The 22,287-nt window shown below is 45.3% G+C and overlaps 2 protein-coding genes across 3 annotated transcripts in view; one reads left to right on the plus strand and one right to left on the minus strand.

The window, feature by feature from the left end:
• Positions 1–22,287, plus strand: part of AP4E1 (adaptor related protein complex 4 subunit epsilon 1) — a 151,374-nt gene that overhangs the window by 111,811 nt on the left and 17,276 nt on the right. The window contains exon 23 of one of the 2 annotated variants that reach the window (XM_082387907.1): positions 19,702–19,864. The exons of the other annotated variant lie outside the window; for it this stretch is intronic. Coding sequence (XP_082244033.1) covers positions 19,702–19,713 — 12 coding nt within the window. The 3' untranslated portion in view covers positions 19,714–19,864. Of the gene's footprint in view, positions 1–19,701; positions 19,865–22,287 lie in introns of those variants that run through there. 2 annotated transcript variants of the gene reach the window in all.
• The window catches only part of TNFAIP8L3 (TNF alpha induced protein 8 like 3), a 40,513-nt gene that overhangs the window by 17,268 nt on the left and 958 nt on the right, over positions 1–22,287 (minus strand). The gene's annotated exons all lie outside the window — the stretch shown is intronic.

Consider the following 22,287-nt stretch of genomic DNA (forward strand, 5'->3'; position numbering starts at 1 on the left):
GTGGTTTTTATATTTTGTGTTAAAAAAATCCTTTCCTGCCATGAGTTGATAAACGAGTCATATATTTCCCAAAAGTTTTAAGGTTTTGCTTTTCACATTTAGGTCTTTAATCCATCTGGAAATTATTTGGGGATGTTGTAGGAGGTACATTTTTCTCCTCATAATTTATTCAATGTATTGAATAGTTCATCCTTCTGCTACTGATCTGTTAGGCCACCTTTTTCTTAACAAGTTCCCTTATTGCATGGGTCTGAGTTTTTTACTCTATTCTACTGATCAATTTGTCTGTTTCAGTACCAACACCACACTGTCTTAATTACTGTAACTCATAATACGTCTTGATTGGCCATAGAGAAGTTCCCCCCATTTTATTCTTCTTAGAAATTGTTTTGATTATTCTTGCCTTTACTCGTTCAACTGAATTTTTGGGTCATTTGACCAAATGCCATGAACACCTTGTATTAATCTGAGGTAAGCTGGTATCTTTATGATAGTAAGCTTCCCATCCATTAACATGATATATCTCTCCATTTAGTCAGAACATCTCCTCTGTTCTTCAATAATGTTTTATAGTCATCCCCATAAAGCTCTTGCACATCTTTCATTATTGTTACTTCTAGGTACCGTATAGTTTTGGTTGCTACTCTAAGTGTAATTTTTTTCTCTTATAGTTTCTAAATGGTTATTAATGATGTATAGGAACCCAACTGATTCCTGTATATTTATCTCCAATTGAAAAATTTTGCTGAGTTCTGTTATTAGTTCTAACTTGCTTGGGTTTTTTAATGTGGACAACTACACTGCCTGCACAAAATGATTGTTTCCTTCTACCTCCCACTTCTTTTTCTTGCCTTATTGCACTGGTGGGAAACTCTAGTACAATGCTGAATAGTAAGGGTGTTATTTGGGATCCCTGTCTTGTTCTTGACTTAAACAGGGTTGCTTCTAAAATTTCCCCACCACATATAATGTCTGCTGTAGATTTTTGATGGATACTCTTATTAAGTTAAGGAATCTTCCTTATGTTCCTAGTTTGCTATGGCTTTTGTTTGTTTTAAGGTAAAAATGTGTATCTAATTTTATCAGACACTTTCTTTGTACCTACTGAGATGATTATATGGTTTATCTCTCTTAATATGTGAATTTAACCAGTTATTAAGAGACTTTTCATTTAAATCATCATTGCATTCCCAGGATAAGCCCTACTTGATCATGTATTTAACATACTGAAGAATTCTATTAGTAAATATCATATTCAGCATTTTGCAACTATGCTCAAAGGTGAGATTGGTCTATAACTTTCTCCTAGTACAGTCCTTGTCTGATTTTGATGTCAGAGTAAACTAGCTTCATAAAATGGATTGGGTTGCTTTTTCTTTTTCTGTTCTCTGAGACTGTATGTGTTAGACAAGGATTAACAGCTTTATGAAAGTTTAGTAAAATGCGTCCACAAAGCCACTTGTGACACCAAGTAGCCACTCTTTAGAGCTTAAAATCTAAAATTTTAATCTAAAATCTTTAGATTTTTATTTCTTTCCCTAGAGCATCCACAAAGTAGGTAGTCACTCTGAATGGTATATCACTCTCAGGAATAGATAAACACCATCTACTGGTATAATTTTTAAAAAAATAAATTTATTTATTTTTGGCTGCGTTGGGTCTTCGTTGCTGTGCGCAGCCTTTCTCTAGTTGCGGCGAGCAGGGGCTACCCTTCGTGGCGGTGCGCGGGCTTCTCACCGTGGTGGCTTCTCTTGTTGTGGAGCACAGGCTGTAGGCGCACGGGCTTCAGTAGTTGTGGCACGTGGGCTCAGTAGTCGTGGCTCACAGGCTCTAGAGCGCAGGCTCAGTAGTTGTGGTGCACAGGCTTAGTTGCTCCGCAGCATGTGGGATCTTCCCAGACCAGGGCTCAAACCTGTGTCCCCTGCATTGGCAGGCAGATTCTTAACCACTGCACCACCAGGGAAGCCCTACTGGCATAATTTTTAATACCATTCTCCTTGTTTTATTTTAAGAGGGGAAACTGAGGAGCTATTTCTCAAAATATTTTCTTTCTTTAATAAGTTGATTATAAAAAATGATACATGAGCACTGAGAACAGTCAGAAAAGACAGATAAGCTAAAGGAAAAAAATGAATACCCCATGATCCCACTACGCACCATGGTTAGCATGTATATATTCTTCCAAACACTCTCCCAGGCATATGCACTTTAATATTCACAAACATGGGATCAATGAACACTATTTTCTAATCTGCATTTTCAGTCAACATTCTGCGGATATCTTCCTCTGTCAATAAATGGATTATATCATCATCTTGATGATATAATTTCCTCTCCCAATTCTCCCATTTCCTCTCCCAATCCTCCCATTTCCTCTCCCAATCCTCTCCTGATAGACTTTAATTTGTTCCCAGTTTTTGCTATAAAGGGTCTGGGGACAGTAACAGATAACCCAGCACCAGGCTGCATGTAGGGGGAAAGGGTGTCCAAAGGTGTCTCTTGGCATATGGCAGTATTCCCTCCTAATGCTCCTTCCTGAGCCAGGAGGTGGCAGGTGATGCTGAGAGGGAGCCCCACAGACAGACCCCTTGGTTCCACCTACCCCCATCCCAGCCCTCCCACCAGAGGCCCGCTTGTCCATGTCAGTCAGAAGTCATACTCAAATCAGAAGCCAAAGGGCGGCTCACCCCTTCACAAGGATGGCTGTGCCCTAGCCCAACTTGCTAAAGATAGTCAGACAGATGAGAGCCAAATAGTACCAGCGGGGCCTCTCATGCCCACAGGTGAATCCAATGGACCCTTGCCGAGGTAGAAGGAGCACAGACACAGCTTGTCTGTTCCAGCTGAAGGCCTCCTCCCACTGTGAGCCCATGGCCATCCCTCACATCCTTCTTCCCGGGGACGGTGGCTCTCGCACCCAGCTCCAGCACAGTCCTTTCCCCATGCTGCTGCACTGTGGCTGGTGCTGAGTTCTCACAGGACCAATGCTCGGGGGACTTGTGAACCCTCACAACTAGGGCAGTGTCCACCAAGTAGAAGTAGTCCAATAAATGTCTGTTAAATGAACGACTGAATGAATGATTTTCTCAGGCTTTGAGGCCCAGTCTGTCTGTTCAGGATACATACTGGAATGAGGTGTGTATTCACAAAATGTAGACTGAACCGAACACACTAAAAAAAAAAAACAAATGTACTGAACTCAGCATGAGGTCCGTCCCTTGCCTTTCACACAGAGCTGCCTGCCTGGCCCAGTCAGGCTCTGTCTGTCTGTGCCCCACAAGCAGCAGCATCACCTGGGGGCCGAGATGCATCACCCACCCCACCCCACCCTGAGTGCTCAATTCCATCAGGAATGCTCTCTCCATGGCAGCAGCGTCCATCCCTCCTGCCACCCCCGGAGCCTCCCCATTCATGTCCCTTCATGCTTACAAGCTATTTTAAAACTCAGGGGCTTTTGGGGATCAGAATAGCACAGGCCATGTCTGTCTCTCTGGGTGATCCTCTCTCTCTGTTGGCAGATCTCAAACTGTTCACCACGGCAGGTGCTCAAAAACTCAGGCTCAGGCCACCAGACTGATAACAAGGATGCCAGCAGGATGCCGAATTCAGAGCCGTGGGAGGATGCCAACTTGGTAATACGTGAAATTAGTAAATAGACTGATGCAATAAAAATGTCAGTCTTTGGAATTCTCCAATTTTTGGATAGATATAAAGCCTAAAAAGTTTAAAAAAAAAGCAGGCAATAAAATGGAACAAACTCTAATCTATATTGGAAAAAAATAAACAAAATATAGCCTGAGACAGTGGGTATTTAAGCCTAAAGAACTGAGGCTCTTGGAAGGTGCTATAATTAGATTAATACAATAATATGTTAACCCTCAGTTTAGCTTAAAAAAAAGATAAATGGTTAGCTGTACTAGGGAGCTTGAAACACATAAGGGAGAAGAAACCAGAAGGTACTTCTGGATGGGAGATGATTTGGCAGCCAGCAGTATGCCTTGCTCAATGTTCTACTTAATTTCTTTTTAGTGAAGTAAGAATTTTGTACAATGACATTTTTGGATTTCAGTCAGTATGAGAGTGAAACAGGAAAGGGGCATATGTAATATATCACTTATAATACCCCTTACCTGTATTCTATAGTAACTGTTTTTTGTTGTTCTTGTTGTTCATGCATCTGAGATCTGAGACGTGAGTAAGACACAGTTTGGATATCCACTGGTGCCACGGTCGTATCTGACCCAGTCTGCAGATGGGAGGTGGGGTGGCGGATAGCTTGCTCTCCTGCAAGGTACCCTGAGGTTGGGCTCCTTAGTTCTGCTGGGAGCCTTCCTCTGATGGAACCACTCTGAATAGGGGAGTAGCTGTGGAAAGTTGCCTCTCTGGAAGTTGCCCATAAATGTGTCTTTCTCTGAGGCTTCCTTTCTAAATTAAACTTTCCTCATACTTGTCTCAAAGGCAGTAAAAGCTTCCAAATAAAATTCTTTATACTTCATGGTAATATAAGACAATACCACCAAAAAGTTTCACCGTTTCAAATCAAGTCACTGGGTGCAGTCGCTCTAAGATGCTGATAATGGCTGTCCTGGGGAGTCAGGATGCCAGGGCTGTGGCCATGGAGTCGATCCCCAAGTATGGGGAAAACCCCCAATACAGGGAAAACCGAGAGCCAACCCCTGGTCCTGACTCTCGCCACTGAGCCCACAGCAGGGGGTGAAGGAGCCCAGCCCCCAGGCCCGCCGCTGCTGCCCCCCGAGGGTGCTCACTGTGTGCTCTGGGCCCAAGCCTTCACCTTCCTGGTATCTTCGTCTGTTACATTAGGGAGTTGGACTAGATGATTCCGCTAATTTGTTTTATATTCTCAATTTAATAATAACCTCTTCTGAATCAGAAACTGAGTTTTTAAGTCTATTAAAAAAAAAAGAAAAACCACACTGGGTATTCATGAGATGAGAGCCCATGTCAGTGGGAGGGATTCTCAGCTTTCCTTCTCTCACACTGATTTCCCTCCAGCCACCAAGCTCTCTCGCAGCTCTGCAAATGCCAGTGCTTCAGCAATGGAATGCCTCCTGCTTTCCCCTCCTTCTGAAAGCCTGGGGCATTGACCTTGGAGCCTCCAGCTTTCCTTTTCTTTGGCTTTCCTCCAAAATGCATCACCCCCCCCCCCCCCCCCCCGGCTATCTGGGGCCCTTGACTCCTCTGTCAGACGTCAGCCTGTGCTTGCCACAGAGCAGTGGTCAGCAGGCTCTCCCCAAGGCTTCTCCCTGTGCTGACCTCAGCACCCACAGACCAAGCTGCAGATGGCCAGCCCCAGCAGGCTGCCCTGTGCTGACGCAGCTGCATACAGGAGTTGTATCCAAAACCCTAGGACCAGTTCTTCTCATCAGGCCTTACATCCCTGTCATCCCACTTCTCTGCCCCCAAGAGAAAGTGGCTCATCCTTTTTCTGGTCTCACCCATTGCTTGGTGCATCTTCTCTCCAGATCCAAGCACCCCTTGCTGTCCTCTTTCCCACCCTTCCCCTGAGCCCTCCCTCTATCCAGAACAAACTCTCTACTTGGGACCTGTTCAAGGACCTCCCACCTGGTGTCACTTGTTTGTTCACTGCAAGTTCCAGGAGAGGGGGACCTGGACTGCTGTGTCCACCATGGTGTCCCTGGCACATAGAAGGAGCTCAATAATATTTAGATTTAAACCTCAAAACCCAACACTGACTGGTCAGCCCAGGAAGTGATGTCATGGGGAAAAGAATGGGGATTGAGGAGAGGAGAGCCCGGGGGCCCAGGAAGAGGCCTGAGGAGGGACGGCCGCAGTAGGACAGAGGAACTGTGGTCTTGTCCTTCCCTGGCTTTCACCCCAAACTCAATGGCAGTGGCTCTCACAAGGTCACCGAGTGCCTTCTAATTGTCCATGAGGAGTGTTTGGAAACATGGGAAGACATTTTTGTTGTCACAGCACGTGAGTGGAGGGTTCTATAGGCATTAGTGGGCGGGGCCAGGTATGCTGACTATCCTGTAATTTCTGGGACAGGGAATGCCAGCGGCACCCCGAGACACACACCTTTGTCCTTGGCTCACCTGACCTCTAGTGGCACTCGAACCTCCCTTGTTCTCTGCTTTCCTGATCTCCCCTCTTGGTCCTTCTCAGCCTTTGCCAGGACTCCTTTTCCTCTGTCCATGCCTGAAGTCTAGGTGTTCTGAGTTTACTCAGGGCCCTCTTCTCTCTTGCCGCGCACTGTCCCTGAGTGTGAGATGTCACCTCTTGCCCACCCCCCACAGGTTACTGCTTGCCAGAACTCTCCACCTAGATTCCCCCAGACTTCTCACCCTCCACATGCTCAAAACTTCCCTCATCCCCTTTCTCCCACTCCCCCTGCACCCTCCTCCTTGTATTATATGTGGCCCTGCCACCTGCCCAGTGTCTGGACAAGAACCTGGGGGCCATCCTTGCCTTCCTTCTCTCTCTCACCTCCCACATCTAATGGGGCATCAGACTGTCAATTCAGCCTCCTTCACATCTTCAATTGTATCCGCCTTTCTCTGTCTCACTGACACCACCTTAGTACTGACCCTCATCATTTCTCACCTGAATGATCGTCCATCTCCTCACTTATCCCTCTACCGCAGCTTCCATTCTAATTTCCACACTGGGATGAGAATTGGCTTTGATGATGCTACTTCACCAGTGAGAACACTGACTGGCTTCCCATGGCCTTGAATACAAAGTCCAGACTCTTGAGCATGGCATGCTGGTTGCTGAGCTGGTAACCTATCTTCTGTTCACCTCTCCAGCTTCATCCTCCACAAACTCTGAGCTCCTGACTTCAGGCCACACACAGGTGTCACCTGTCCTGCTCTGTTATGCCTGGGTCTCCTCTGCACCTGTGCATATTCTGTTCCCCTGTGCTTGGACATCGGCTCCCCCCTCACCCTCCAGGGCTCCCTTGAAGGACTTCTGACCTCTGAGGGACTTTTCTCTGCAACCACCTTTCCCTCTGGTATATTGTTATCACCATGGAGAGCAATCATCCATTGGCTGGTTCACAGTCACCAGTCTGTGAACTCCTTGAGGGCAGGAATCATGATTTATTCATTGCTGCAACTTTAGCCAGGGATTGAAGCATAGAGACTGTTTGTTGCATGAAGGAATGGCTAACAGTCTTGACATTTTATTGAAATGCATTCACACTCATGGCAGGAACAATAATGATAACTGGAGCTGGCGGGGCCTCGGGACACTGACGCCTACTTCCTCCACACAGGAGCCTGAGGTCGCCCCACTGTGCCCCTTCCCCACCTGGGCATGGTCGCCCTGGGCTGACCAGTCACTTTTCTTTTTCATTTTATTTTTAAAAATCTATTTTCAAAGTAATATTACATTATTTAAAAAGTCAAATCATTCTATAAGGCTTATAACAAAATGCAGCATCCTCTGGCCCACTTCTGATGCTGGCTCTTTGGAGGCAAAACACTTTAAATTATTTTAGCTGTTGCAACTAATAATTACCTCTACATATTTAAATTACATGCTTATACTGTTAGTTCTTGATTTTATTTGCTTTTAACTTCCTATTAAGGAAGGTGAGAATTTAGCTCTCTTCTCCATTCATTTCTCCTTCCACCTTCCGATTTGATTCTATTTCAATATTTGGTTAAATCAAACTTCAGTGATTACATTACTGGGATTGAGATACCATTCATAGCTGAGTCATGTATGTTCTATAACTTCCATGACTGCATTTCCTCTCTTATTCATCTTCTTTTCCCAGGTGTTAAACACTGCCTTGTTTTTCTTTTGATTAGTTTTCTATCTAATTCACTCTCAAAGTTCTTAGCAGAATATAAGGTTCTTCTCAAAAGGTTCAAACACATCAACTAATCTACCACTTCAGTTTTCTTTCTTGGAGACTCTTCTGGGAGCGCTCTCTGCTCTGGCGCAAATCTGGGTGCATTTCCCTCTAAGCCTGCTCCAGGCTCTCAGCCTGGTTCTCCCTTCCTCCTTCATCCCTTCTCTCCTGTGTCCATCTGCTGCTTCTTGGATCTCACGGCTTCCTCTTTCTTAACTTGCTCTCCATGTCAGTGGAACACTTTGTCCAGCACAGGCATCAGCAAACTACCTTAAAGGGCTAGAGAATAAAGGGCCCAAAGTATCAAAAGGTACCTATAAAACCATTTATAATGTAACCATTAAAAAAAGTAAAAATGCTTTTAGCTTGTGGGACATACAAAAGCAGGCAACAGGCTTGACTGGGCCTGGGAGCCTCAGTTGGCTGACTCCTGACCTGGCAGCTCCCTGAGGAAGGGAACACGGTAAGGTAATTTTTTTGAGATCTAACTTATCATACAGTGACTTTAGTCCAGGGGTCCCTAATCCCCTGGTACCGGTCCATAGTCTGTTAGGAACCAGGCCACACAGCAGAAGGGAGTGGCAGGCGAGTGAGCAAAGCTTCATCTGTATTTACAGCTGCTCCCCATCGCTCGCATTATCGCCTGCGCTCCGCCTCCTGTCAGATCAGCGGTGGCATTAGATTCTCATAGGACCGCGAACCCTACTGTGAACTATGCGTGTGAAGGATCTAGGTTGCATGCTCCTTATGAGAATCTAATGCCTGATGATCTGAGGTGGAGCTGAGGCGGTGATGCTAGCGCTGGGGAGCGGCTGCAAATGCAGATTATCATTAGCAGAGAGGTTTGACTGCACAGAGACCATAATAAATCAATTGCTTGCAGACTCACAGCAAAACCCTATCAGTGAGCTAGTGGGAAGCAGCTGCATGGCACAGGGAGTTCAGCTCAGTGCTTCGCGACCACCTAGAGGGGTGGGATAAGGAGGGTGGGAGGGAGATGCAAGGGGGAGGGGATATGGGGATGTATGTATGCATATAGCTGATTCATTTTGTTATACAGCAGAAACTAACACAACATTGTAAAGCAATTATACTCCAATAAAGATGTTTAAAAAAACCCCCAAAAATCCCTATCAGTGAGTGGCAAGTGAAAACAAGCTCCGGGCTCCCACTGATTCTGCATTATGGTGAGTTGTATAATTATTTCATTATATATTACAAGGTAATAATAATAGAAATAAAGTGCACAATAAATGTAATGCGCTTGAATCATCCCGAAACCATCCTCCACCCGACCCCCACCAGGTCTGTGGAAAAATTGTCTTCCACGAAACCGGTCCCTGGTGCCAAAATGTTCGGGACTGCTGCTGTAGTCTAGCCGCACACTTGACTGATGGTTTGACTGGGTTCAGAACTCTACATCACCAGTCATTCGCCTTGAGAATTCAAAGACACTGCACCACTGTTGTTTAGCCCTCGGCGTTGCTATTTAGAAAACTAGTGGGTTAAGGGCCCGGTTTTTCTCTCTGGAAGCTTTAAAGATCTTCGCTTCATGACAAGTCTCCACTCACAGCCATACTTCTCCGTCTCCAAGTTTCCACTGCCTTAGTCCCTCTAGCACCCAGGAGGGCTCATGCGATGGGTGGGGGGACCAAGGCAGAGGAAATGGAGAGGAGCACCTGGGTGGGAGGGGCTGCAGGGAAGGGAGGCACCAAGGATGAGGCAGAGATCTGGGGCCACGGAGCCGGGCTGGAAGGGAGGTCAGGAGAAGGACTTGCTCCTGGGGTGGAGGTCAGAGGTCAGAGGGCCCCTGCTGGAAGCCAGCTTTTCTCAAAGTTTTGGACTCTTTAATATTAAAAGGGGCTACTCTCTGGGTGGAGAGGCCCAAGAAGGCTGGGGCAGCTGTGACTGGCAGACCTGCTGCAGGCCAAGTGACCCTCAAGAGAATGGGCCTGGCCTACAGCCCCTTGCCCCTCTGGCTTCCCTGCCACATGACCCGACCCCCCTGACCAGCTGCACTTACTCCTTGCCTGGCCTGCATCCTGCCTGTATGACAGTCTCAGCCCCTAATGATCACCAACCTTCACCCCTCTTCAGACTTGGCTCAGACCTCAGCCACTCTCATTGGGTTACAACAATATGGCAGAGCTATATTTATGTGGAGAGGTTTGTTTTTTTTTTTTAACAAAAATGAAACAAAGAAAACCAAGGGTGGTTGGAACCAGACTTCTTCATGCATGAGCATCAGCCCATCACTGACTTCCCTCCTGGGGTGAAGGGAAAGCTGGGTGATAACTCTCTAGAGATAATGCCTGGGTGCTTACTACACCTGCTGGTCTTAGGATGTACCATCCATCATTCTCGACATAAACACCTGCTTTCTGTAAGAGTTTACTCCTATCTCAATTATTCTGCCTCTCATATCCTCTTATCCCTCCCTTAAAAATCACAGTGGTCATATTCACCCACTTGCAATTAATAAGACAATATGGCTGCTTAATAAGGAAACTCATACTGCTTTCCACTTGAAGATTAAGAAAGTAATTTTTTTTTTTTAATGGAAGAACTTTTCTGGAAGGGTTGAAAATGCATAGTTAATATATATTATGTTTTTAAATCTGAAAAGGGGTAAAATAATTATATTTTACAATATAAATCAAGAAAGTAAAGATAGACAAAATCCTGGCTGATGGGGAATATCAATCATTAAGGGTGCTTGGGGCTAATTTAATACTAGGTTAGAAACTCTGATAAATGTGAGTCTAAAGGGTGAGCACTTCTGTTTTCTACAAGCTTCCTGACTGGGCTACCCCTATTTGATGGACTAGAGTAAAATAAGGTGGAGACAGGGAGGCAGTGAAGAATACTGGGACCATGATATCTCTTATCTTCAGCTCCGAGATGCACAAGAAATCCTCAATACATTGTCTTTTTTTAAAATACTTGTTTTAAAAAACAAGTATAGTTAATTTACCATGTTGTGTTAGTTTCAGGTGTACAGCAAAGTGATTCAGTTACAGATATTCTTTTTCAGATTCTTTTCCATTATAGGTTATTACAAGACCTCAATACATTTCTAATTCCTTCAGAAATAGATACATATAATATTATCATATAGGCTTTTCTTTTTTTAAAGGAATTTTATTTATTTATTTATGGCTGCAACAGGTCTTAGTTGTGGCATGCAGGATCTTCATTGAGGCCTGCGGGATCTTTCGTTGCGATGTGCGGGCTCTTCGTTATGGTGTGCAGGTTCTTCGTTATGGTGCACAGGCTTCTCTCTGGTTGTGGCGTGTGGGTTTTTTCTTTTCTCTAGTTGTAGCACATGGGCTCTGTAGTTGTGGCACATGGGCTCTGTAGTTTGCAGCATGCGGGCTCTCTAGTTGAGGGGTGTGAGCTCAGTAGTTGTGGCATGTGGGCTTAGTTGCCCCGCAGCATGTGGGATCTTAGTTCCCCGACCAGGGATTGAAACCCCATCCCCTGCATTGGAAGGCGATTCTTTACCACTGGACCACCAGGGAAGTCCCTCATATAACTTTTCAATAATGAGTTTTTTTGCAAAGACAGACCAAACTTGGGGATGGCAGACCAATACCTCCTAAAAGCGAATAATCCTGTTATAACAGAATTTTAAATGCCCCCCTCTTTTTTTTTTAATTGTAAAAGTAATAGACACAAAATCAATGTGTAGATGAACAAGTGGAAAGTGAAAGTCATTCGTGTTTGGGATGGGGGTCAGGGAGGGAGTGAGCATCAGGGACGCCAGCTACACACACTGCTGGTCAGTGAGCAACAGTAAGGCCACAGTCTAGAGCCAAAATGGCGGAGTCAGCAAGCTCACCCAGCAGGTCTGTTTGGCCGGTGAGGCTCTGGTGCCCTTGGCCTCAAACCTATGAGCTCATTATCCACCTTGACTATTTACACTTCCTCTACTTGGCCTGAGGGCCCAGGCCAGGTGAGCTCAGAGGGGAGGGTGTGATGAGGTGGAGAGAGAGAGAGTGCAGAGCCGAAGCCAGGGCAATGGGTGAGTAGGAAGAGGACTGAAGAGAGAAGGCTGGAATCACACCCCCACCAGTGGGCGGGCAGGAAGGACCCACTGAGGCCTGGCCTGATGCGGAAGTGGATCACAGGGGACGGAGGGAAGAATGAGTTTCAAGAAAGAAAATAGAGGGACTTGGGACAAAACTGCAAGAAAGTCAGAAGGACGACCAGTGGATAAGTCCACTGAATCTCATTCAGTGGTTGTTTTTAAAATAATAACCTGCTGAAAGTTATACATACTCATTGAGAAAAAATCTGGAAGGAAAGCGCAAAGAAGGAAATTAAAATTGCCTTTAAACTCATCATATAGAATGGTTAATTCTGTTCCAGCATTAAAAAAAAAAATGCATGTATGTGAATGTGAGGGAGAGATTTTCCTCCCCTTCTCTCTATAAAAAAGGGGTGTATCATCTACGAAACAAAGAGAGACTCACAGACATAGAGAACAGACGTGTGGTTGCCGGGGGAGAGGGGAGAGGAAGTTTGGGATTAGCAGATGTAAACTATTATATATAGGATGGATAAACAACAAGGTCCTACTGTATAGCACAGGGAACTATGTTCAATACCCTGTGATAAACCATAATGGAAAAGGATGAAAAAGAATATATATATGTTTAACTGAGTCACTTAGCTGTACAGCAGAAATTAAACACAACACTGTAAATCAATTACACTTCAATAAAATCTTTAAAAAAGGGGTGTATGTATATGTATATATAGGTGTGTGGGTATATATGTATGAATAAATATACATGTATATATTTTATCAAGCTTTCTTCATACATTTTAATGCAAACACCTATAACATATGTTTTTCAAATTAATTTTTCTTAACAGCTGAGTAATATTCCTCTGTGTGGAAATATCATTATGTATTTAGTAATTCAATAACTATTTAATTGAATATTTACCTATATGTTTAGGTTGGATATTTAGATTTGTTTCTGCTCCCCCTTTGGGGGGAGCAGCTTTAAATAGTGAAAATCTACCACTTACTTTGTGATTTGGGGTAATCTCTGTGAATCTGTTTCTTTATCTGTAAACTGTAAATAATACCTGCTTTCTCCATGTCCTGGTTTTGCTATGAAATCATGTGTGTAGGATATTTCATTGTTCTTATGACTTCACAATTTAACTTTGAATGACTTGGCAGCTGGTGAGGCCACCAGAAGAGTTGAGAGAAAGTGATGGAAAGTTAACAGTCCGGGTGTAGCTGTGCTGAGTTGACGTGTCTCTTGGACAGTGAGAAGATGAGGTCCAGATGACTATGAAAGGCAGGATTCTTGCTCTGGAGAGAGGAACGGGTTAGACCACAGCTTTGGGAATCTTTAGCTTCATGCTGGAAAAACGGGTGGTCTTTTCCAAATGAAAGTGTATTGTTAAAAAAGAACAAGGCCAAGAGCTCAGCCTTAGGAGACACAGGTAGGAAAAAGATATTAATGAGGGATGCAGAAGGAGCAATTGAGGAGGGGTGCAGGGAAACCAGGATTATACAAAGTCAGAGAAATCAAAAGGAAAAAAAAAAGTCAAGAAAATTCAGGTTTAATTCCCATCAGATACTGCTCTGGGCTCGCTAAAAGTTGACTCTGTATTAACTTAGCTCTGCCTGCTTCATTTGACTGAGATTGAATCACTGAATTAAACATTAAGGGTAAGAGAGGCTAACACAGATGAATAAATTTCCCTCTTTCCTTACAAAATAAAAAATCAATTTAAACAAAGATTAAAAACATAATTGGAGAACTAGAGGCCAATAAATCTATTCCTGAAGCTGGAAGCTATTAAAGTAAACTAACCTTCGCAATTGTCACTGTGCGTCTGTAAAACCTGCCAAATTCCTCTCGGGTATTAAAAAAATGTAAGAGTCTTCTGAGGGCTCCGTGTAGGGCTCTCCTGACCTGGAAAGTGGGCTGGGTACACGGGAAGGGCCTGGTGTGGGCCTGTAGTGTCTGACCTCTGGGCAGCTGTGCTGGGAGGGAAAAAGCTCAGGAGAGGAAAAGGGGGGAGGGGTGTCAAGAACACAGTGGAAGGTGTCAGAAGGAAACATAGCAGGGGTCCTTTAGATATCCCAACACCCAGAATAACTCTGATCCTTTTTAAAAATTATATATGTTTTGGGGGAACGATAGAGGAGCCAGAGTGTGTGGCTTCCAATTCTGGTTCTGATGCTGCCTGGCAGTGTAGCCAATGTTCTTAGTGTCCCCAAGTAAATATTTCAGAAGGGGGACTCTTGTTTTCTTACAAAACCCCTTCTTCCCCAAATAAAGGTCTCTTGCATTTTTTCAGGAATGCTTTTGGACTATATTCTTCTGGAAAAGCACATCTATTCTTAGGGCTCAATCTGATTTTCTTCTTTGTACTGTTTTCACATATTCTACCATGAGCTTGCATTCCTTTGGTGGAAAATAAATGTTACTAAAAAGCAATACGTAAGAGACAGCACTAAAAACTCAAACCGCAGTTGTCCAGCTCAGAATCTCAAGTTCTCTTCATTGCACTACAGTCTCATCTTCGAGTTTTCTCTTGCCCTTGAATCCAACTGGTCACCCTGTCCTGGGGACTGTGTATCTGGAATGATTCTAAACGCTGGAGTGGAAAAAGTGCCTTAGGACCCAACCTAAGTACCCGCTGACAGAGGGAACGTTTGTTTGTCTTTGCACTTCTCTTGACTCTGCTTCTTAACCCTTCTCTCCTCTTGGGGTTTGCCACATTCACCACCCACCAGGTTCCCAGGACCCTAGACATGCACGTGGCTGCAGGGTCCTCCCAGGACCTTCTCTCTCTGAACGCTGCTTTGTGCTGCTCCCCTCATCTTCCCTCCCAAACCACCCCTCACCAGCCCCTGTTCTGGAGCCTGTGACAGCCCATCCTTGCCCATGTGTTATTGGGCCACTGCAGGTAATGTCTGCAGCTTAAAGCAGGGCTTTCTGGAGATATAATGTCCTAACCTACCAGAAGGAGCCTAATGAAGGAACTTAATGGTCTGAGGGCCCTGTGGGAGCTGGTGGGGGATGTAAAGGAGCCTGGTGGCATCCATCAATCTAACTACATAGCCTACCTGGTAAAGAGCACTGTTTTTGGAGTTAGTTAGACTGGCTTCATATCCACTGAGAAGCTGCACATCCCTGAGCAAATTACTTAATCTCTCTGTGCCTCAGTTTCCTGGTCTATAAAATGGGGTTGTTTATAGTACCTAACCCAGAAAGCCTATATAAGGCTTAAATACCATATAAACAGTTAACCCAGTCTGAAATACATTGTATGTGCTTAATTAATATAAAATTAAATAAAAATTCAAAACATCATTATTATTTTACATTCAGTACTAGCCCTCTGGGGCTGGACTCTGGCTGGCAAAGAAAGACTATCCTCACAATTTCTCATCTTGTTTGATATTTGCACAACTTCTTAAACCTAGTTTCTCTACCCTGTAACCTGAACCCCAGTCTTCTCTCCCTGACTTTCTTAACATTACTCCAAGGAACCAGACTCAAACGTGGTAGGAAAGCTGCTGCAGAGGCCAGCAGACAGCCCCCATCACTTCCCTCCCATATTATTCACTGAAAATCTGTTTACCTTCCCAGCATAACTCCCAGGCCCCAAATCAGGGATGCAGGACATGTGTGCTCACCAGAACAACCTTTTACAGAATTTCCTCCCGCACATGAAACTGGATGCCTCTACCATACAGATATCAACTGGGCGTCTCCATGAAGCTACGCATCACCAAAATGCTTCCTTTCGGGGCTAGAAAAGTTTCCCGGAAAGCATATTTTACTTTCCAGAAGACAACCTAGAAGCTAGTGGCTGCTGCTGTGGTTTTTCAACTGTTTAAACCAGTATTTGGACACGACCAAAGTGTCTCCTTTTTTTTCCTGGAGAACTGAATTACAAAATACTGGTTTCTATTAGGGTGTGTCTAGCACTTTCTGTGCTGCCAAGCCTTCCATGTTTATAGTCTGCACACTAGATTTTCCATGAACAGGCTCAAATTTATTCCCAGGCAATGATGTTTAGGAAACCCAATATGAACGTGAAGATTGTTCTAAAGCAGTTTCAGAATTTGTGTTATGCAGTTGCCTAAAAAGAGCATGTCTGATGTATAAAAAAATAATATATTTTGGGGGCATGTCTTAATATATGTTGGGGAAAAGGTACTCACTCTCATATGTTTTCTTGAATTGAGGTATCACAGGAAACTTATTTTTTAAATTCTTCTTCTCTATCCTTTATTTCTATACTTGTACAGAATACAGCCCAAATACCCACCTACACAGGCATTTTACAGAAAGAGTTGGAAGCCAAGTGACTGAAAAACAAAACAAAATTATGTATATAGTGTCTTTATAGAGATTTACATGTGAATTCAAATGGGAGCCAATGGTAACTCTGGAGGACAATGAACCAGTTAGAGAAAAGTGCTAATGGGAAGTGTGACTGTGATTTGGTTTTGACGACAAATAAAAAAGCAGGTGCCATGTTTTTAGAGAAAAATAAAGTAGGAAATAGAGCTTTACATTTACACACACATTCTGTCTCCAGCTTCCAGAAACTTACATGCTGGTCACAATCACCACAACATCCAGTGTTACGTTTTGAGCAGGTCCGCCCTCTCCTCCCTTTAGCCCTCTAAGGGGGCCCCACTGCGCCAGGCCATGCTTCTCACAGGCTCCTGTCCTTGCCACCTCCTCTGTTTCCCCTGACTTGCTCTTCTCCCCCATCTAAATCCTTCACTCCTTCCAGGCTATCCTCAAGGCCCATCTCCTCCATGAAGCCTCCCCACCAGAACCCCAAGCCACGATGCCCCATGCTCCAAAGCCGACACTGTTTATTGCTGATGCCGCCCAGTCTTGCAGATTCCTTTTGGGTGGGTGTTTTCTCTCCCTATGGCTGCAAGCCTCTTGAGGGCGGGGCCACATCTAATTCCATTTCGGTGTACTACCATAGCACCTCCACACACTGAACACAAAACAGAGGATCAGCCAATATCTATTGGATCTGTGAGGTCTAAAATGGCTAATTCCATCTGGCTATCTAAATTGCCCTAATGAGGTCTAGATAATGTTTATAGCTCACCAACTATCCCCTGAACTCTGCCCGTAGGCAGGGCTGCCATCCATCATGAAACATCCCTGAGGAACTTTGGAGGCCATCTGTGGTGAATGCACAATGTACGTAAGGCCCAGGTTCCCTTCCCAGGTTCCCTTCCAGAATGAAGGACTAAGCACTTCACAAGCTGCTGGTAGTGATGCCTGCAGACAGCCCTCAGCTGAAGGGAACAGCTTCGCCCAAGATGCAGGGATGGCATGAATCTAATGACTAATCATTATGTCAGGGGATATAAAGGCCTGGCCCCTCACCCCAATTCAGTTCTTTTTTTTTTTTAACATTTATTTATTTGGCTGCACTGGGTCTTAGTTTCGGCACATGGGATCTTTAGTTGCAGCATGTGGGATCTAGTTCCCAGACCAGGGATCGAACCTGGGCCCCCTGCATTGGGACTGTGGAATGTTAACCACTGGACCACCAGGGAAGTCCCCCAACTCAGTTCTGAAGGGTTTTTCAGCTCCAGAGCTCGAGGCTATTGTTGGGTCTGCATTGCAGCTCAGCTTCTCACTCTGCCCAGTCTGGCATCCCTCCCCTCCCCTTCTCTTTCCTAGGTATTGATCCCAAGAGCATCCCCAAATAAACACACTGCATGGTAACCTCCATCTCAGAGTCTGCTTCCTGGGGAACCAACCTACAACATCATCTATACATCCATCCATCTATCTAGCCAGCCAGCCAGCCAGCAACCTACCACTGTGTTTAGGGCACGCAGGTGGTGTTTGTGGGTGCTGATACAGGTGAAAAAGACCCAGTCTTTACCCTTAGGGAGCGAAGGCCAGTACAAGAGATGAGACATGTATAGGAATAACTGTGAAGCACATAGTGGAAAGTGGATGGTGTCAAGAGAGAACATATAAACAGAGACACAGCCAGGGTATAATCCCAGGGCAAGGGGGTGAGAGTCTTCTGGCACTGGCTTAAGAAGTGGCCATCGGTATATGCTTCCTATCTCCCTATCTGATCCCAAGCCCTGGAGACAGGATGGACTGTGTCCTTATCTCTCTTTGCACTTCCCATACTTCCCAACACAGAGTCCCAGACAGTGCAAGAAATCTTAAAACACTGAAGCAAAACACTGCAGGACAGCGTTGGCAGTTCTACTTTATAGGGCAGGTTTCTGGCTGCCTGTCTGGCCTTTTAGTGCAGAGTTCTCAGGAGGCTCCTCAAGATGCTCATTCATTTACTATGTCCATAAAAACTTGGCAACGTGAAAGCACAAGACAAGGCCCTGACCCTCAAAGCAGCCCACTATGTGGATGAGGCAGAGGCCCCTGAAAATGTCCACAAATAAGAACAAGACCTGGGACTATGACTAATAGCCAAGTAGTGCATCATCCCCAGGTGGTCCCTGCCCTTGGTGGGCCAGTCCATCAATCGTCGAAGGTTACTCTGTCACTTGACAAAGGTTACTGAATAGCCTCCATGAATAACCCAACAATGAGAATCAACAAGCTCCAGAACCTTCATGATCCTCCAAAACCAATGCCCCAGCATAATTTATTGTCTACAGGGGAAAAGCACCTTTAAGAAAATTTAAGTAATCACTATTAGGTGTCTGATGGAAAGAAAAGAAGCACTGGCAGGGTGGGGAAGCCAGTCTCCTGCATTTCCCTGCCTTAGCCCAACTCAACATGCCAGTCCCCTTCCACTCTCCCTCTCCTTTTACTGCTTTCGTACAATCTGTCACCAACTTCTGTTGTTTGTTTCTCTGAAATGGCATTTGCATCCTTCCTCTTCTGCCTCGCTTAGTGCTACCATCCCCTCCGATTGTGTGGCCACGAGGCTCCAAGCCTAGGCCATCCCTGCACTTCATTTCTGTCTGATGCGGCTTCCGAAAACCCAGATCTCAGTCGGTCATGTCTCTGCTCTACTATCAGCTCAACGGGGGCTCCTTCGGCACCATCAGGTACTAGTTATTAAGACCCCCTGTTGTCAGTGGCTCTCCCTACACTCACCTAACTTTACTTCCCAGTACTCCTTAGTATATGTCCTCCACTCCAGTCACCTTCCTGTTTATCTGTGCCTTGCTCAATGGTGTCTGACTTCTGGAACACCTTTTCTCCTTCTGGCCAACTATTGAATCCTACCCACTCCTTGCCACTTTGTTCACAAGGACCAAGCTTAGGACCGAGGCGATGGGAAAGACAGGAAGGACAAAGTCAGGGGCCTGCTGTTTTCCTACTGCTTTTATCATTTTGAAGTTTCCCTACCACATCCTGATTCCATCACACAGAAATGCTTTTCTGTAGCACCTACCCAGCCACAGGGATGCTCCATCAGCTTGACTGCCCCAGACCACCTAGCTCTGGGTGGAAGGAGCTTGTCTTCTTGAGCTGGGTAGACTATCTCTGTCTTACCAGTCAGAAAGGGAAAAAGCTGACACTGCTGTTTACTCGCTTGTTATTTCCTAGGAAAGACTCAAATCATTGCCGAGTTAATACACCAAGCTCTAGGATTTCTGAGAGATGGATGGTGGGTTTGTCAAAGGAGAGACTGCCAAGTTGGGTCTCTGGAAAGAATCCAGTGTTCCATAAACCCTGTCTCTTTCCTTATCATAGAAAGAACCATAAAACGACAGAAAGGCAGAGGAGAGCTGCAGGCAGCAGAATGACTTAGAAGCACCATCCTGTGCTTCCTGAAAAACAGAAAATGCAGATTAAGACAAATCTCATCCACACACACCCCCTTTACTTCCTATGCAGGGTACTGCTTGATGAGAGAGCTGCACAGCAGATACTGGGGAGATCTTTGGAAAAGTCTCTTGAAAGGTGTACAGTAAAGAGTAGGTGGTGCTCAGAGATTTCCTCACTCTGCCAATCTTTGACTGGGAAGGCTACGAGATGGGCAAAAATGGAGAGGAGAATGGTGAGTACCTCCTGTTCCTCCTGTTACCTTGAAGGGAAAAGGTGCACCAGTGTGTGTGGGGCAATTAACCCGTCTTCTTCTATTGGAAGTGGCATGAAAGTGGCTAATCTCCAGGTTATCAGGTGGACTGGGTAAGGCCACCTTCTCTACTTTGTGCAAGTTTCTCTAGAGCTGAAAGAAAAGGATGGTGAAAGCAGTAGTTTTGAATGTTCCCATCTTTATGACTTCAGCTGGAAGATGATGCGGATGAGAAGATGTACCTTAAAAATAACTTCCCCCAAAGAAACAATCAAACACATCTGCACACACACACACACACACACACACACACACACACACGAGAGAGAGAGAGAGAGAGAGAGAGAGAGAGAGAGAGAGAGAGAGAGAGAGAGAGAGAGAGAGAGGTGGGGGGGGCGGAGAATGAGAGAGTGAAAAGGATAAAATTCAAAACAAATCTCCTTAGGCAATTACATTAATGTGATAATAATGACAATAATACTAATTGTTTTACACATGCCTAGTGATTTACATTTTACAAAGCTCTGGGGTACATTATTTAGCAGTATTCTTACAACATAATCCAATCAGGTGATAAAAATAGCAGCTGCCATTTATTGAATGATTACCAGGAGGAATACTTTTCATGTGTTATTTAATCCTCACACCCCCCCCTTGTACTATTGTTATCCCCATTTTACAGAGGGGGAACCTGAGGTTTAGAGATGTTAAGTAACTTGCCCAACAGGTAGAGATTGAGACCTGGGTCTTTCTGATTCCAGAGTCCAGGCTCAGGACCTTAATAAGGTCTGTCTTATGGCAGGGCTTTTTCACAACTTCAGGAAGGGGAGGGCACTGAGGAGGAAGCAGCCCTTCATCTTATCTCCCTGTGAGGTAGGTACACACAGACACACACATGAATACTCCAAGAGATCCCACTTCCTCTGCTGTGCTTCTCAGTTACAAACCCATCCAGCTTGCACAGATACAGGTCCACAGATGACTGTCCTGTTACTTACAGGAACAATGGTCAACTCCTATGGATAATTTAACCAGTATCTGAAGCTGCAACAGGAGTTTCCATTTGATAGGATGCAGCCATAGCAAGGCGATGAATTAGCAACTAGTTTTGAAGCTTTGTCACGAAGAATACTTTAAGACTGAAAATAATGAGGGAGACTGAATGCCATTTAGCAGAATGGCTTGTGACATTCAAATAAATGTTCAACTTGAGATTCAAGCACACAGAGGAAGAAGAAATGACTGTAGAAAACAGTAAGGTACAAACAAATGGTGACAGGTCAGAGAGCTGGCTGCCCTATTCTTCATCAGACCCATCTGACCTCAGTAGTCATGACTGCTGTTAGTTGTGCAGAGGTCTTCTGACACAAACACACATGAACACTCTGGGATACTCCTTGCTGGGCAGGCTGTGGGGAGAAGCAACTGGACCCTTAAGAACACCTTCCCTCCCCTTTCATCCAAGTACCAACTCTTCTGAGTGTCTCCTGCCACCCCCCGCTTCCCCTCCCCTCCTCTTTCTCAAAGCCTCCTTATCCTCCTCCCCTTCTCCATCAACCGGCATAAAAGATCTGAGGGTGAGAGCAGGGAGCGCATGTTAGTTCCTCGGATTTTGAGAGAGTAAAGTGTCAGTGTCAATGTACTCACTCCCCCTCCTTTTGAGCTCTAGAGATAGATAGACACAAAACACCCACTGGAACTTTTAAATGATGTGAAGAGATCCACAAGCCACCTGTGAAACAAAATCTTGGTGCTTCACAGTCACAGGAACATACAGGTTCGAGAAGGGCTCATGTTTATTAATTGTGTCCACACATACCTACACAAAGCAGGTGGCCCTTGCACACACACAGGAATCCTCACACACAGGCATCTTGACGATGCCATCTTTCTTTTCCTCCATCCTCATCTCTTCCCACCCAGCTGTAGGTGTTGACCACAGCCGCCCTGTGAGAGGCTGAGGGGTATGATGCAGTAAAAAGGGAGTCATTCCGCCCTTGGCTACTCCCTGGCTCTGATTCGTGGGTAAACCACTTAGCCTTTCTGAACCTTTGTAAAACGGAAATAACCACCTGGCTAGATGCTGTGAGGATAAAGGAGAATAATATACGTAGGGCCCTTGGTACAGCTCCTGGCGCTGTCCCGCCTGGTTCCTGAGCCTGCCTTCCTACACCCACGCCTGGGCTGATGGTGCCTGCGGTCACCCGGTCCCCCCCCTCAGGACACTGGTCTGACACTGGGCAGATTGGGGACTAGTCCGGGCCCTCAGGTCTGTACCAGGAGGGTCCCAGCTCTCAGGTCACAGGTCTGCTGGCCAGGGCTAGCCTGCAGGGCCACGCGGGCGCGGGGAGCCACGGTCACGTGGGAGGGCCATAGGTCTCCCGCCCGTGGACCTGCAGGCGGCG

Source organism: Balaenoptera borealis, assembly GCF_965194805.1.
Source record: "Balaenoptera borealis genome assembly, chromosome: 3".
NCBI classification, from domain to species: Eukaryota; Metazoa; Chordata; class Mammalia; order Artiodactyla; family Balaenopteridae; genus Balaenoptera; species Balaenoptera borealis.